This window comes from Nesoenas mayeri (genome assembly GCF_963082525.1).
Source record: "Nesoenas mayeri genome assembly, chromosome: 8".
Taxonomy (NCBI): domain Eukaryota; kingdom Metazoa; phylum Chordata; class Aves; order Columbiformes; family Columbidae; genus Nesoenas; species Nesoenas mayeri.
This window is the reverse complement of record NC_137554.1, coordinates 17,453,117-17,468,537: the sequence shown is the minus strand read 5'-3', so window position 1 is coordinate 17,468,537 and position 15,421 is coordinate 17,453,117. Positions and strand designations below refer to the sequence as shown.

Sequence of the window (15,421 nt, the reverse complement as noted above, 5' to 3'; positions counted from 1 at the left end):
AAAAGTAAGTAGGAAAAAGGGAAAAGGAGGGGAGTCGGAGCAGAGAGGGAGAGATTGGCCGGGAAGGAATGCATCGCCCAGCACACAAAGATCGCTCGCAGCCCGCAGCCGGGGAGCAGGCGAGGGGAGAGAGCCCCGCAGGGGCGTCCCCGGACCGCTCCGCGTCTGCCCTCCCCGTCGGCGGCCGGGGCTGGCCCAGCCGGCTGCCCGCGGAGGGCCCGGGCGGGGGTCCCGCGGGGCTGGTTCTCCCCGGCGGCACCAGGGCGGGTACAGCCCCAGTAAGCGCTAGATCCGCCCGGGACCTGGGCGGGGGACGCCGTGCCCTCCTGCCTCCGAAGGGCCCGCCCGCCGTCCCTTCTAATCCCTCCACGGCCGCCCGGCCCCCGGGCGCGGGGCCGCTTCGTCTGGCCGCTTCGTCCCGCCTCGGCTGCCCCACAACGGCGCTTCTCTTCCCTCCACCCTTCCCGCGGCGGAGCGGGGAGCAGCGGTGCCAGCCCGAGGGGCTGCGGAACGAAGCTGCCCGCGGCGCGGCCCCGAGGGGAGTGGGGCCCCCGGGCCACCCTGCCCCTCGCCAGGCGCCGTCGCCGCCAACTCCCGGGACTCCGTGTTTGGGGGAGGTAATAAACCCCACCCCACATCCTCGACCGTAATGTTTGTCACTGCTTGCCCATCACTAGAGGTTGAGAGGAGTATGACAGGTCTTTGTTGTCTGAATAAAAATCAGTGGCAGCTCAAGGGAGAGGACTCCTCCTACTAAATTATCAAAAATGGGCTGGCTTTAGTCTCTTAACAAATTGGACAGAGCTCCAGAAAGCAGCAGTCCCAAATCCAACCTACAGGCACTGGGAACTTTAAAGCAACCAGGGACTGCTGAAAATAGCGCTTCTTTTTGCTTTCTTTGTATTCAAAACTATATCCTTTCCCGAACGATTCTACTGCCCCAGGTCCAAGTCTCTCCAGTCAGGAGCCCCAGCTCTCCAGAACAGTAACAGATCCTTTAGCTCGCTTTTATTATTTTATTTTTTAAATTAATTATTACTATATTTTCTCCCCCTTGTTTGTTTTCTGCACATCTTCAGGAAGCCCTCGGTGCTTGTGCAAAGAGAAGCTCCTATTGCAACCTCCCTCCCTGCGCTGTGCGCCTCGGTGTAAACATTTTGGATGATCTAAAGACTCTGGGGTCTGTATATGGAAATAGTGGGGTGCAGAGCAGAAGAAAATACTTGTCCTTTCCGTCCCCCAGCCATGCTTTTCCACGGGATCTCCGGAGGCCATATCCAAGGAATCATGGAGGAGATGGAGAGGCGATCCAAGACCGAGTCCCGCCTGGCCAAAGGGGGACAGATGAACGGCCGAGAAACGGTAAGAGAGGAGCTGGCACTCTTTGAAAGGGAATCCCTGCAAGCATGGACCCGCAGCGGACAGACCCTGGCTTTGGGGAGGAGAAAGACGCTTCTTGCCCCTGTCCCTTCCCTGCCACCCCTTGCTTGTAGAAACCCTTCCGAGGCTCCCTGTAAAGCCACCCGTAAGGCTAGGTGCTCTGCTGGTCAGGCTCAGATATACATTTGTTTAATCCATGTCGTTGCGTGTGCTCTCTGGAGTGACGGGGGAAAATATTTTAAATGGTAACAGGGCCAGTTTTTCAGTCCTCACAGCAAAGCAGCCCTTTGCCCCTGCTTGGCTCTCTGCGGCCGTTCTGCCCCGTCAGAGCAGGGCTGCAGCTGAAGTTTCTGAGGTGTAATTTACTTTTTTGCACTCCTGGCACCTCCTAAATTAAACCGCAAACCGCGACCGCTTACTTTTCGTAACCATTTTTGGTCTGAAGTGTGAGAATGATACAAAGAGGCACCGCTCTCTGTTAATGTTATGCCCGCCGACTACTTGGCTTAGCAGTAGTACCTCTTTTTTTCTTAGTCAAAGGACCAAAATCTTCGTAAATGTGCTAACGGATGGCGGAGAAACCGAGTGTCACGCTGTGTTTTGTGCGAAGCGAGATCTCCCTTTCTCCAACTTCTAGGGCTTCCGCCGATTGCGCACAAGGCTTTGCACACAAAATAACGGCCTGGAAAACTGCTTTAAGGCTTTGAGCCATAGGGTCCTTCCCCCCTTCTCTTAAATAAACTCACGCTTTGTTATATGAGGATTTGCAATGTAAATTCAACTCGCCTTTTCAACTTCTGCAAAAAAGGGGGCGAGAAACACAACTTCAGATTGGAAAGTGAATGCGGAGCTGCCACTTTAAAACAGTTACGACTTTAGGACAAAACGTTCGGGATTTTTTCCCCCCGGTTAGTTTATCGGCAAACGCTGCCCCAAGTTTCAAGGCAGAGCTTTTGTCTCCGCCGTCTCTCCATCTCCCTTTGTCCCGAGCGACACTCCTCGTGGGGAGAAGATTAATGGGAACTTGCAGAAGTTTGCTGCTGAAAAGATGCGAGTTTTAGCTGAAACTAGCCTGTGCCACCTTTCTGTCCACAGCCCTGGCAAGGGTGGTGACCGTTCGTGTTCGCTGCTCTTTACACCATTCACCTGTCTCCTTTCTCTTACTTCTGTTTTAAATGGCCTGGTTTTCTTTAGAGATGGGGTTTGGGCTGTTTTAAGCACGGGTGAAAATTCACCGGAAAATCGGTGCAAGCCTGCGCTCTCTGTCATAAACTTTTGGTGCAGCAAAAAGGTATTTTCCCACTTCAAAATGCCTTTCTTGTGGAGTGCTCTAAGATTAAAACGCCAAAGTAACGGGGAAGCTCCAGACTTCAGCTTCGGGACCTCAGAAAAGAATGGGCTCCGCTTTACTCACTGCGGCCTAATCAGTTGCATTCACCTATTTAAATAACATTAGATCGTTAGGAGAGCTTTAATGGGCTAAACACGAAAGCTGAATGGCGGTAAATACTTTCCTAGCGGGGATGGTCCCCGTTGCCCCTCAAACTTCCCGCCGGGAGCAGAAGTTTGGTCCCAGGGAGCCGTCTCTTTGTGCAAGCTCCGGGCCCTGCGCAGTCCTCCGTCCCCAGCCCGGCCTGCCTGCCTGCCTGTCTTTCTCTCCCTCTCTCATCCCCTTGTGGTGTGGTTGTTTTGCAGAACATGCCCCCAATGAGCCCCGAGAAGCCTGCTTTGTGTGCTGGTTGTGGAGGGAAGATCTCAGACAGATATTACCTGCTGGCAGTTGACAAACAATGGCACCTCAGGTGTCTTAAATGCTGTGAATGTAAACTGGCTTTGGAGTCAGAACTCACCTGCTTTGCCAAGGACGGCAGTATTTACTGCAAGGAGGATTACTACAGGTACAGCAATCTGTCCCTATGGGTTCAAAAGCACACCCCCTTACAAGGCATTATGAACCGAAACGGTCTATTCTCCACATGGGCTTTCAAAGGTAGTTTTTTGCAGTCAGAGATTCCTTAATCCTGTAAACGTGTCCCCTCCGAAAAGCCTCGCACGTTTAAAAACCGAGGGGATGGACAAGGGGACACGCCGATTGAATATGTGTGGTGGAACACAAACAGGCGCAGGAGAAGACCTCGTGTCTCCCGCTGCTCTGCGGTTTCCCTCCGTAAATACCAGCGTTAAGACCTGACAAAGTTTCCCTCTGCCCGTAGCTTGCCGGTGTTTCCGCGGGCCGGGCCCCGGGGCTGGCGCGGCGGGAGGGGCGGGAGCCGCGGCGGACCCCACTGCCCCTGCCCAGCCCCGCGGATGGTGCCAGGCGGCCGGGCCCGGGCACTCGGTCCGTGCGTATCGGCTTTCCCGGCGTTCAGCTCCCCGCGGCCCTTCTCGCCTGTACACGAATGTCCAGAGAGCGAGGACTGATTGCCCCCCAGTCCGCAGTTCTTTATGCTCAGGAGCAGCGGGAGGGCTTTTGCAGAAGACCTAAGCGAACAGGTCAGCCTGGCAGACAGTGAAAGGCGTTCATCGCGGGGCCGCGGTGCTGGATCCCCGGTGGTGTTCCCGACAAGCCGGAGCACCGACGCTCGGCGGGCCGGGGGCCACCGCCGGCAAGAAGGGCCGTCCTGGGGCCGGGAAGGGCAGGAGAGGAGGTGGAGGAGGTGGGCGGCACTGGGGTAAGGTCTGCCTTTACTTTTCTAGTTGATGCCCACTTTCCTGTTTCCTTCAGAAGGTTCTCCGTGCAGAGATGTGCCCGCTGCCACCTTGGGATCTCAGCCTCTGAAATGGTCATGAGAGCCAGGGAGTCGGTTTATCACCTGAGCTGCTTCACCTGCACCACCTGCAACAAGACTCTGACCACGGGCGATCACTTTGGCATGAAGGACAACCTGGTGTACTGCAGGGCCCACTTCGAGTCCCTTTTGCAAGGAGAATATCCCCCTCAGCTGAGCTACACCGAGCTGGCTGCCAAGAGCGGAGGGCTGGCACTGCCTTACTTCAACGGCACTGGCACTGTGCAGAAGGGGAGGCCTAGGAAAAGAAAAAGCCCTGCCTTGGGAGTGGACATCGTCAACTACAACTCAGGTGGGAAACACACGCTGAACCTCCCTCCTGCTCCTCCGAAAAGAGCGTTCTCGGGCTGCCCCTCAGCTAGGCAGTGCATAGCTCAGCCAGGCCAAATCTTGCTTAACCATTGGAAAATCAAACAAACAGCGCTCTGAGGGCTGGAGCGTTTGCAGGAAAGCTAACAGCAGCCTTCCTCAAAGGCTGTCTTTGCCTATTAATGTCAAACACCCAAACTTAGTCACTTCCCAGGATAAAGACCAAAAAAAAAACAACCACCACCCAACTCCAAAACCATAGTGTTCTTTCTCCATAGTAATCTCAGAGATACTATTATCATTATTTGTATTTTATTAGCAAAAGCAATTCACCAGTTAGACTTCAAATTAGAAGTACCCAAACAGATCAGGAAAAAAAGAAAAGAATAAAAGTTATAGTATATGGCTCCTACAATGCTAATGCAGTATCCACATAACTCGATATAGTTGTTTAATTTGTAGTAATTAATACTTCAGGCTAAATAATCCTGGTTTACTGGCACATAAACGATCAAACTGTACAAGAGGTCAACGAATAAATGTTGTTCTCTGTAATTAAACCCTATCAAATGTAATTCAGGATAATGGTTTCTGCTCTCTCAACAGCAGGAAAGGAACAAGTGTTATCCTCTATTAAATTTCTTCCCCTAAGTCCAGTCACTTAAGTACCCAAAGCATGCCTAAAAATACAGTGTTAGGGGCCAGAGGTAAGGGACGTTCAGGTACGATCAAGCAGTTAAAGTGGCATTTCATTAGAAAGAAGGCGAAAGCAGTAGGGCTAAACCCGAATTAAAAGTTACCGACTCTAAAAGTTATTTTAGCGAAACTTTAGCTTGCCCCGGACGGCCAGGAGGAAAGAAGGGTGTGGGAGGCAGGAGCGGTGCAAGGTGTTTCCCCGTGAAGCGGGGAGCCGTTCCGGCCCGGCAGGCAGCAGGGGGCTCCGGGCGGAGCTGCCAGTGCTGGTCGCGTCGGGGAGCCGGGAGAGGGGTCAGGGCCTCTCCCGCAGGTCGATGGAAGTGCACCGATTTCGGCCCGGAACTCTCTTTCCCCCAGCCCAAGTTCAACCCCCCGACATCGCGATTCACAAGCGATCCTCCCCCGCCCCCGCAAACCCCTTCATCCCCCCCGGCACCTCCTCCAGGGCTGCTTGGGAAACGGGCTCTCGCTGGGAACCGGGGAGCTATGCGAGGCTATTTCATCTCCTCTGATGCGTAGACCTTGGAGCCAGGGTAATCACTGCGCTAATTGTTCCTTGTTAATTGAAGATGACATTGGAATCCCTGGCTACGGAACGGTTTCCAATCAATCCTGAAAGCTGCTAAAGAAAAGGGAACCTGTAGCGCAGCCAGGATTCTTTCAGTCCCGCTTCCAAGGGTGGATTTCCCGTACGCCCGCCTTTCGGTGTCTCTGATCCGCACACCAACACCCCAGGTCCCCAGATCCCTAAATGTAACCATTTCTAGGGACAATTTACCGTTAGAGTTAGGACCCGAAATAAGGGAGAGATGAAAACTTGTGGATATGACAAAACATCCCTGAAACTTCGGGTCAGGACTCAAGAGAGACATTATTCTCGAACTCAATAATAGTTTTTGTGTGTTAGTCTTAAAACTAATTCTTCACAACAAAGGGACATATAAGAGGTATCGCTGACTCCAAACGAGATTAAAAGGCACCACTCATTGTAAAAATACGTCTCACTTCGCTGAGATCTCATAGAATTTCCCCGGGCAACGGAGAGGGAAGGGAAAAAAAAAAAACCAAAACAAAAGGAAAAAAAGCGCGCGCCTCTCTAATCTGTTGTTTTGGATTCAGTGTAGATGGTTGAGAAATTTGTTCTGTTAGGGCTGTTCTGTTAGGGGTGATTTTTTAAAAAGTATTATCTAGCAATGACCGGGGTTGACACATGGTCTCGAGAAAATACAGTTTACAGCCAAACTGTGCATCCGGTGCGAACGACTCCAGCCCGTTGGCCCACTGCGCTCAAGATCCAGGGGGAGGAAAATGAATCTCTAAGAGTTACGAAATGAGTTGCAATAGATGAAATCGCTACTCGAAAGAAAAAAAAAATCTCTATATAATTGGCAGCTACTTTCCTACACCCATTTTTCGCTCCTTGCCCTGTGATTCAGTAATTGGTCTTGCACGTAATCATTTACAAAGGGCAACCAGTCCACAGAAAATTAAATGTAGGATACGTGACTGCCGCCTTCAGAGGGAGAAGAGAGACGCGGGTAGGAGCCCATAACTCACCCCCCAGTCGGGACCTTTCTCCGGGGCATTCGCTGCCGTCTTGCACGGCGGGCCCGCCGGCAGCCCGCCGCAACCTGCCCGGCACCGCGCTCGGGCCTGCGGAGCGGCGGGGATGCCCGGAGCGGCGCGGTTCTCTCCCCCCGGCCCGGGCTCCCCGGGGCCTCCCCGGCTGGAGCAGGAGCCCCGAGGGGCAGCCCTGACCCGTCCATCGCTAAAGCACACCCGAGCCGGGGCACAGCACTCCGCCTCTAAGCAGGCGGCTTCCAAGTTGTATCAAAAGTTTATTCCTGCCACTCAATGTTTGACGAGGACCACAAACCCCAGTAAACCAAAGCGATATTCCACCAAAACACGGATGATCTAGGGTGTGCCCATCGATATGGTAAGCCATTATGGAAAACGAATCAGACTTGTAACAATAAACCAGTGCAATAACTCTGATTGAGGCTAAAAACTTCACCAAGCTAAGCATAAAAATATGCATATTCGCAAGCGATCTGGCAGTACCTGGCTCAGATTTGAGTGCACATTTTGTATTAAGGGTGCTGAGTACAGGGACAGAATGGAAAATCAGATTCTGCTGCTGGATCTCTAACAACTTTTCTATTCTGTGTTTTGTTTAGTAGTTTAATTTCTGTTTCTCAGCTTCCCAGTTGTAAAGTGGAAACACAACAATAAATAACTCAAAATGTTATGAGGTAAAAGCCATTCATACTTGTGAGCTGTCTGGAATCAATGTGAAAAATGGAAGAAACTATTCAAAAGTACTTAGAACATTCAAGGCTTTCTCTATATTACCTCTTATATCATAGAATTAATATGTATTTTGAGGGAAACTGTGTTGACTTACAGCCCACAGGATATAGAAATGAGATGGTGAAGAAGATTTCCCTAGGAAAATATTTTACACAGCTGTTGGTCAAAGTGCTGTTTACTTTATTTCATTATATATATATGTATGTGTGTAAAAAACCATGAAGAGTTTACTTGAAGAATTCTTGGCAATAAAAAGCAAACCGTTCTAGCTCTTTCCAAAGCAAAATTAAACAACCCCGCAATTCAACTGCAAAGAAATGAACAATCCCTCACCCGATTTTTTGCTTCCCCTTAGTTCTCCAGGCGATAGTGTAAAAACTCTGATCTATGATGTGGCTGAACCACATGATGCGGTGTTACCTACGTAAAACAGAGAGTGAGCTAATAAATGTATAAGATAGGATTGTCTGAGGATGCTTGCGGCTCTCTTCCTATTTTCTCTTGAAAATGAAAGCCCAAATAAAGTAGATCACAGACAAAAAAGTAGATCACTGAAACAAAGGCAATAAGCAGGACAGAGGAGCCCAAGGAAGTTAATGTTGCTGCTGTAAACCTGAGCAACCCAAGGAAAACAACAGAAACAAACAGCTTGCAACTGTCTGAAGTAAAACCTGAGGACTGAATTCTGGTACTCTGATTTATGTCAGCTGATGAGTTATAGCGCATGCAGTTTGACTGAAGGCACTGTGATTGCTTGTGAAAACAAGTAGTAAACACAATCCAAATCTGGTCTGAAATTGTTTTTAAGGCAACTTTCAACTCCTGGTATTTTCAGAAGTGTCAGCTTACTTTGTTTGAAAGTGCAGATATACTTCTTACCAAGACTAGAAGCAAATCCAGCTATAATTAAATATTCACCTGATTTTCTGTCAAAGCATTCTCTTACCAGCATCTGTTCATGTTGACTTGTCTTATAATTCAAACAAGAAAACACCTTCAAGTAGCTTTTTATTTTCTCCCAGTTTTTAGTTGCTTTCTTTGCCTCGCCTCTGTTTTTAGCACTGTCAACATCAGTCTCTCTGTATTGTGTGCTTTCCCTTTTTCTCCTCCTCTCTCTCTCTTTCTTCTTCTTTTTCTTTTTTTTTTTTTTGTTTAATTTAGAAATGGGGATCAACTAGGCCTAGCAAATAATCCAATAACTATTGGAAGGCAGTTCAAAAATTCACATGAGCAACTACTTGGTCTAGTTTACAGACATTCTGAAACATTTTTAATTAAATTAGCTGTTCTTTAATTAATATTCCCTGCTATGATGACACCATTAATTTTCTCCCATGTGACTGAGCCATCTTTATAAAACAGGATTCTTTAAACCGGTAACTATTGTATTTTAAGCCAGAAAAAAAAAAAAAAGATGTCTTTCTTACTTTTTTTTTTCCCCCCAATACTGTCATTCGTTTTCCCAATATGAAGTAATGATGCCACAGTTCCAGAACAGCTGCAACTCTTGTGTACAATTCACACCCATTAAAGTGTAATCTGGAACAAATTCATCTTTCATAGACATTTTCAAAATCCTGCATCAGGGAAAGCCAGGAAACTCCTTTAAAGTTTTCAGCCACTAGCTGGTTGTTTATAGAAACTCCCTGAATCAGTACCAACTAAGAGCTACTGCAGATTTGGATTGAGATTGAGGGAATGAATTAAGCCTTGACGTAATTGCTTTCTAGACACGTTTTACAGATGGAAGTCTTTGAGCACTTCATATAAACTCCCAGGCAAAGTCCAAAAGCATTTATTTTATCAGCAAAAAACTCCAGGTTTTACACTTTCTTGATGAACTGTCATAACAAACTTTCCTGCTGTACATCTCTTTTTATAGGTGCTTGTGATTTGGGAGGAAAGCTCAGAAATATTAAAAATGCTGGTTTGACCTTTATTCTTCTCTCAAGCTAGGAGTGTTTCAATGAGTGAGATTTCAAAATCTGAATGAGATTTTAAATGACTCTTTGAACGCCCAAAGCAAAACCACCACCAGAGGGAAAAGGCTTGTTTGAAAATAAATGCCAAAGGAGAGAGAAGTTTCTAAGTCTGCCCTAAGTAGGTACAGGCCTGGGAGATGTAGCATGTTTTAAGAATAGGAAAAGGTCATCTTCTGGATCTTTTTTGTCTGCTTTAATAACCACATCTGTACTTATCCTTGCACCAGTTTAGCCCTTCCTTCCTTCCTTGCTTGTTTCTTTCGTTGCAAACAGTATGTGACTCAAGATTGTTTCTTTGATTCATTTATCCTACATGATGTGGACACTGACTCCTTGTTTCGTTTTGTTTATTGAACAGGCTGTAATGAGAATGAGGCAGATCACCTGGACAGAGACCAGCAGCCTTACCCCCCATCCCAGAAGACAAAGCGCATGCGCACCTCCTTCAAACACCACCAGCTTCGTACCATGAAGTCCTACTTTGCTATCAACCACAACCCAGATGCCAAGGACCTCAAGCAGCTTGCCCAGAAAACAGGCCTGACCAAGAGAGTTCTGCAGGTAAGAAGCCACATCACAGACTTCACAGAATTTTCCTCTACCCCTGCCAGTCAATAGCATTTCCCTTATGTGTAATGATAACGATATATGTAGAAATACTTTTCTGGGTGTGTCCCTAGTGGGTGTGCAGAGGGGTACGGTATGACATGGCAGGAGTGCTGAATGCATGCCCTACCACCCCAAGGCAGCCAAATCCTAAAATGTGATTTGCAATTAGTTGCATCCTCAACATGAGGAATCTGTCTTCAGAGTCTATCAACCCACCAGATATCCTGGGATCTGTAGTCTCTCTGTAATGACCTTATTAAGGGTAGACATAGCAAATCTACTCATTTTGTCCACGCTGGGTGAAGCCTTTGGGCTCCCCTGGAGTAGTTAATGTGGCCCCTCAGTGAGTAGATCCTCTGATATGCAGGAAGCAAGTTTTGAACAATATGATCCCCAGGACCAGCTGGCTCCCTCTCTCAATGCCCGTTGGACTACTGTTACCAGTAAGGACCTACATAGTAAGAAGTTCCTCCCCTGTGAAAATACATTCAAAAAGTCAGTATACAGTGTATGCTAGCTCAGCGAAGTTAAAGCAAGGTGTGTATTATATGTAGAGTGCCAAAGAAGGGCAGCGATTGAGGTAGAAGGACAATCCATTAGCAGCCATTCCTTGTCCATGTTACATGTCACCTAAAACATTTTTAGTGAACCTTACAGAACAGAAAGACTAGGTGACCCATATCAACAATCCTTATGATAGGGATGGTGTAATTACCCCTCCTTCCTCTTCAGTCTTCTAAAATTGTCAAGACAATCTTCCAGCCTTGGCAAAAATCTGCTCATTCGTCTTTTGCCTCAACATTTATTACGTGTCTTGACCCCAAATCTACCCAGCTCCTGAGTACGTTACATGGCCACCAAGAAAGTTGCTTTCCTTGGGTGAATGAGCGAGCAGATTTTTCTTACGGCTGCTCTCTGAGGTCTGTGCACTAGGCTGCAACATTCCCGTAAGCGCCTGTAGCACTGGGCTTTGTATGCAGGGTCCCGCGTGTGAAAGAGTCAGTACAACCAGTAGCAAGTGAAGCTGTAGAGTGACTTAGTTGATTTACCACACAAAAACAAATATAAAAAAATGACTTAAAAGCAAGAACAAAGACAAAAATAAGCAAAACAAAACAAGCATCGGTAAAGAAATCAATTGGGATTGGTTTGCAGGTTTGGTTTCAAAACGCAAGAGCCAAATTCAGAAGGAACCTTTTGCGGCAGGAGAATGGGGGTGTCGATAAAGCTGATGGCACCTCACTTCCGGCACCGCCCTCCGCAGACAGCGGCGCACTCACTCCACCCGGCACTGCGACCACTTTAACAGACCTGACCAATCCCACTATCACTGTAGTGACATCAGTGACCTCTAACTTGGACAGCCACGAATCTGGGAGCCCCTCACAAACTACCTTAACGAACCTTTTCTAACATTTCATGATTTTTTTTTTTTTTTAATTCTTACTCTTCTTCTTTATTATTATTATTATAATTATTTTTATTATTTTCAAGCCTTTTTTTTTTTTTAAACAAATAACAAACCCACAGAATATTTGGGAAAATAAACAGCTTGATGTGTAGCATCTGCAGCCACTTGGCAAATGAGTTTGAAGTAATATGTTGCTATGATAAATGAACACTTATTGTTGTTAAATTGTACTCAAATTTTTTAAATTAATCAACTGAAGAGAAGGTTACGAATCATTCTAATAAGTGCCTCTTTAAATTGTATGTTACTTATTTCCAGAACCTTGAAAAAAAGATTGCTACCACAAAAAAAAAAATTATTTTCCCTCCTTGATAACCAGATAAAAATCCGTTTAATTATAGTCAAAAGAATGCTGCTTCAGGATTGTATGTTCACTTACAGCATTTACGAACCCTAATTTTAACTTTATAATGCATCTAAAAATTTTGTACAATTTATTTTTTATATGTTGAAAAATAAACACGAAATGAATTAAACCAATCATTGAAACAGTCAGAGTGCAAGTGCCAGTGCTTTTTTCAAATGCATTAGTCACAATCCTGATCCTCTCTGGGCCTGGGGGAGTCTCGCTGGGAACTGAACGCTCCTCTGCCTGTTCTCCCCTAGCTGGGATGTCCCTGGCCACCGTCCCTGGCCACCGTCCCTGGCCACCGCTGGCAGCTGGGCTTGGCTGGGGGTGCGGGGAGAGGCCAAGTGGTGAGCGTGTGCCTGGCTGAGGGTGGCAGGATCAGGCTCTTGGGCTCCAAATTTGTGCCCTGTACATTAAGGAGGCAAAATCCAGAGAACATCTTCCAGAATGAGCTCAATCCTGTAAGGATATTAAACTACTAACAACAGAATAACAACTGAAGTGAGGAGTCCAGCTGATCTGAAATATCACATAGGGAGGGCTTTTCATTTTTGTCTCTCACGTAGTTCTGATGTGGAATTAAAAAAGTGTGGCTGGCTACATGGTTTTGACGCCTTACCATTAAAGCAAACAGAGGTTGTCCAGCTGCTTTAGTGAGCACGAAAATGATTTCCAAGAAGATGCATTTGTACTGTTAAAATGAGTTTTGGATATATTTTTTTTTTTCCCCAGGGAAAATGGAAATAAGCAAAATATAATTTATTAAGATGTTTAAAGAAAATTATTTCAGTACAATTTATTCATTACTATTCTGAATTTACTTTAGATGTTTCCTGAGATTGTATCAGACACTTTGTTTAACATATGAACCTAAAATCTTTAGCTCATTAATATCGTTAACAAATACTTTAATTTTTTAAACTTTGTATAAAGAAAAAAAAGTCAGCAAAAATTCTTACAAAAATGGGAATTGGCAGTGAACAATTTTAAAGCAGATAAACTCAGAAGCCTTGTGGATGCTGATCTGAATGCATTTCTTAGTTTACAATAGTGATCTTTCTCTTTTTAATTTTATTTAAGCTAAAAGTCTGAATGGTCTGGGCAGTGGTGAATGTTCATTTGTATCCTTTTATTGTAGTTGAACACCAATTAGATTGTGGAGAGTCTCAGAAACAAAACCGAATAAAAACCAGTCAAGATCTATGTCTTGCTTTTAGTGGATTGTTAAGAATAACTTTGCACATATATCCCACTTTTTAGACACCATCAAATCTCATTTTTGGTGGTCAAAGTGGCTGTTTAATATATTTTAAAGGTGTCCTTTTTGGCTGTATAAATGTGTGGTTACATATTGACAGTTCACTGCCCACATTAAAGTGCATTATTGTAATTTTTGCTCAGGGTTTTTTGAAAATTAGCACAGAAAAGTAGCTTATTTTTAAAAATAAGATGATGGAAGAGATGTTAACACTGTAATAGAAGAAAGGTGTGTTTGCCATTATATATTTAGCAAGTATGGTTATCATCTTCTACGGATATTAAATCTTGACTTTTCCTATTTCTATTACCTTATGGGCATTTACCACTAACCAGACCAAACGACCTTGGTAAGGCTGAGATCTTTATTAATACACTTTTACAGGTAAAAATATTGATACTTATAAATTTTGTTCTTTGACAGAACAATATATGGTACTAGAGATCTACTTTATTAAGTAGACTAATTAAAACTCAGTTCTACTATGTGCCTTATGATATACCTTGGGAGTAAGTTTGTGAAAAATCAGGATATATGTGTTGTTTGTTAAATTAACTGTTTTAAGCCCTTTTGACACCTCACTAGTTTTGTACTGTTTTACCTCTTATTTCTGAAACTCTTTTTATGGTGTATCCTGTTAGAGGGGACAAACATGTCATAGAAAGCAGTTGTGCACTCTTTCAGATATAGTTGATAAATCCAATAATCTTATATATTGAGCTTCGTGTTTATAGTACAGTAAGTGGTCTAGCAAAATTGTCCATGTTTCTTTGTTTATTGATAAATGCATTGTATAGAAACTATTCCCCCTAAATATTTATGGACCAAACAGTTGTGATATATCCTATTAAATTTGTGTGAATAAACCATTTTGAATCTAAGGAGTTTTATTTCCCACCAGTTTTTTTTAATTATTATTATTTTTTATGTTTGTTTTTTTATTATTTTTTTTTAATTTAAAGTCTATATGTGCCAGTGCATCTCTTTGCTTTTACACTACCTGTGAACAATTGGTATTAAACATGGAAACACGGCCTTTTAAATATTTAAAAATACGGTTCCTTCTTAGGTTTTCAGTTTCTTCATATTCAATGTATATGCTACTGCAGGTGCAATTTAGATTTTAGTGTTTTAACCCCCTTTTTTGAACATGCAAAGTAATGCCCCACTGATTTGATACTGAAACCCTGTCTTAGACTTCTAAAAAAGCCAGAAAACTAGCAGCTAAAGTAATTGCATGACAAATATAACCTAAATAATATGATGAAATGAATCAAGATTTAATGCTAGGTATATTGAACACAAAATAGAATTGCAGACCCCGAAAAGCCAGGTTGCTCTGTAGTTTAATAAATTGTCACTATGATTTCTTTCAGGGAGAACAAATCATGGGGCATTACAGCCAAACATCCCGACGTTTGAAAATTCCCTAAAGTATTAAAAGAAGGGGAAAAGTTTGATCGGAAATCCACTGCAGTGAAGACAAAGACAATATTAGGTTATGATAATCATACATTTAAAAATCTATTGAGCCAAAAAAAAAAAAAAAAGACTTGATGTCATTTCCTGAATGTTAACAAAACATATGTTATTTTATGGTGTCTACTTAACAAAACTGAAGGCTTCAACAAATTGTGTGGTATTAAAAACAAATTTAGAGAAACTATGTATAAAACCAGAGCAACCTGGCAGCAATTTACCCAGCCCGTATTAGAAGAAAATTTTTCTTTAAAAAAATCACATTTGTCAAGCACAAGTATTTGTAAAATAAAATCTGAATGCATTCATTCCGCTTGCTTGCTAATGTGTGCTAGTCATATCTGTTAAATGGATTTTTGTAAATTCAAAGAGAACTTTTGACTCATTTGAGATCATAGGAATCAAAACCCAGTAACTTTAGTACTATTGTTTCTGATTTTTTTTTAAATGAGACAAATCTGCATGCACTTTTCCATCTGTCACACTAGTGTACATTTCTGTATGATGAATTTCTCTTTGATGTTTCTTGTATAATAGCTTTCATTAATAAACATTTTATTTGATGCAAACATAGTTAACTTTATGTAAACACATAGCTAATTGTTCAAACTAATTTAAACTTTTCTTTTGAAAAGAAGCAGTACAGTGCAGTTCCAATATGTTATATATATCTAAAATCACAATGAATGAGGTAGCAATACTGTTGCACAGTGTAAAATTATTTCCTTTGGTGTTAACTCTTTAATTTTTTAACTTCTTGTATAAAATTGACCTGTTTAAAACAAA

General features: G+C 44.1%; 1 protein-coding gene across 2 annotated transcripts; it reads left to right on the top strand.

Moving 5' to 3' along the window:
* Window positions 1–1,188: 1,188 nt before the first annotated feature.
* Window positions 1,189–14,934, top strand: LHX9 (LIM homeobox 9; the record flags this gene model as incomplete). Of its 2 annotated transcripts, none has more annotated exons than XM_080348516.1 (5): window positions 1,189–1,362; window positions 3,076–3,278; window positions 4,106–4,461; window positions 9,828–10,030; window positions 14,533–14,934. In XM_080348516.1, 5 exons carry the CDS (start codon window positions 1,189–1,191, stop codon window positions 14,587–14,589), a joined length of 993 nt encoding a protein of 330 aa, XP_080204642.1. In that variant the 3' UTR covers window positions 14,590–14,934. The 2 variants fall into 2 exon arrangements, with proteins under 2 accessions (XP_080204642.1, XP_080204641.1); XM_080348515.1 differs by lacking the exon at window positions 14,533–14,934 and adding an exon at window positions 11,234–11,601.
* Window positions 14,935–15,421: the final 487 nt, after the last annotated feature.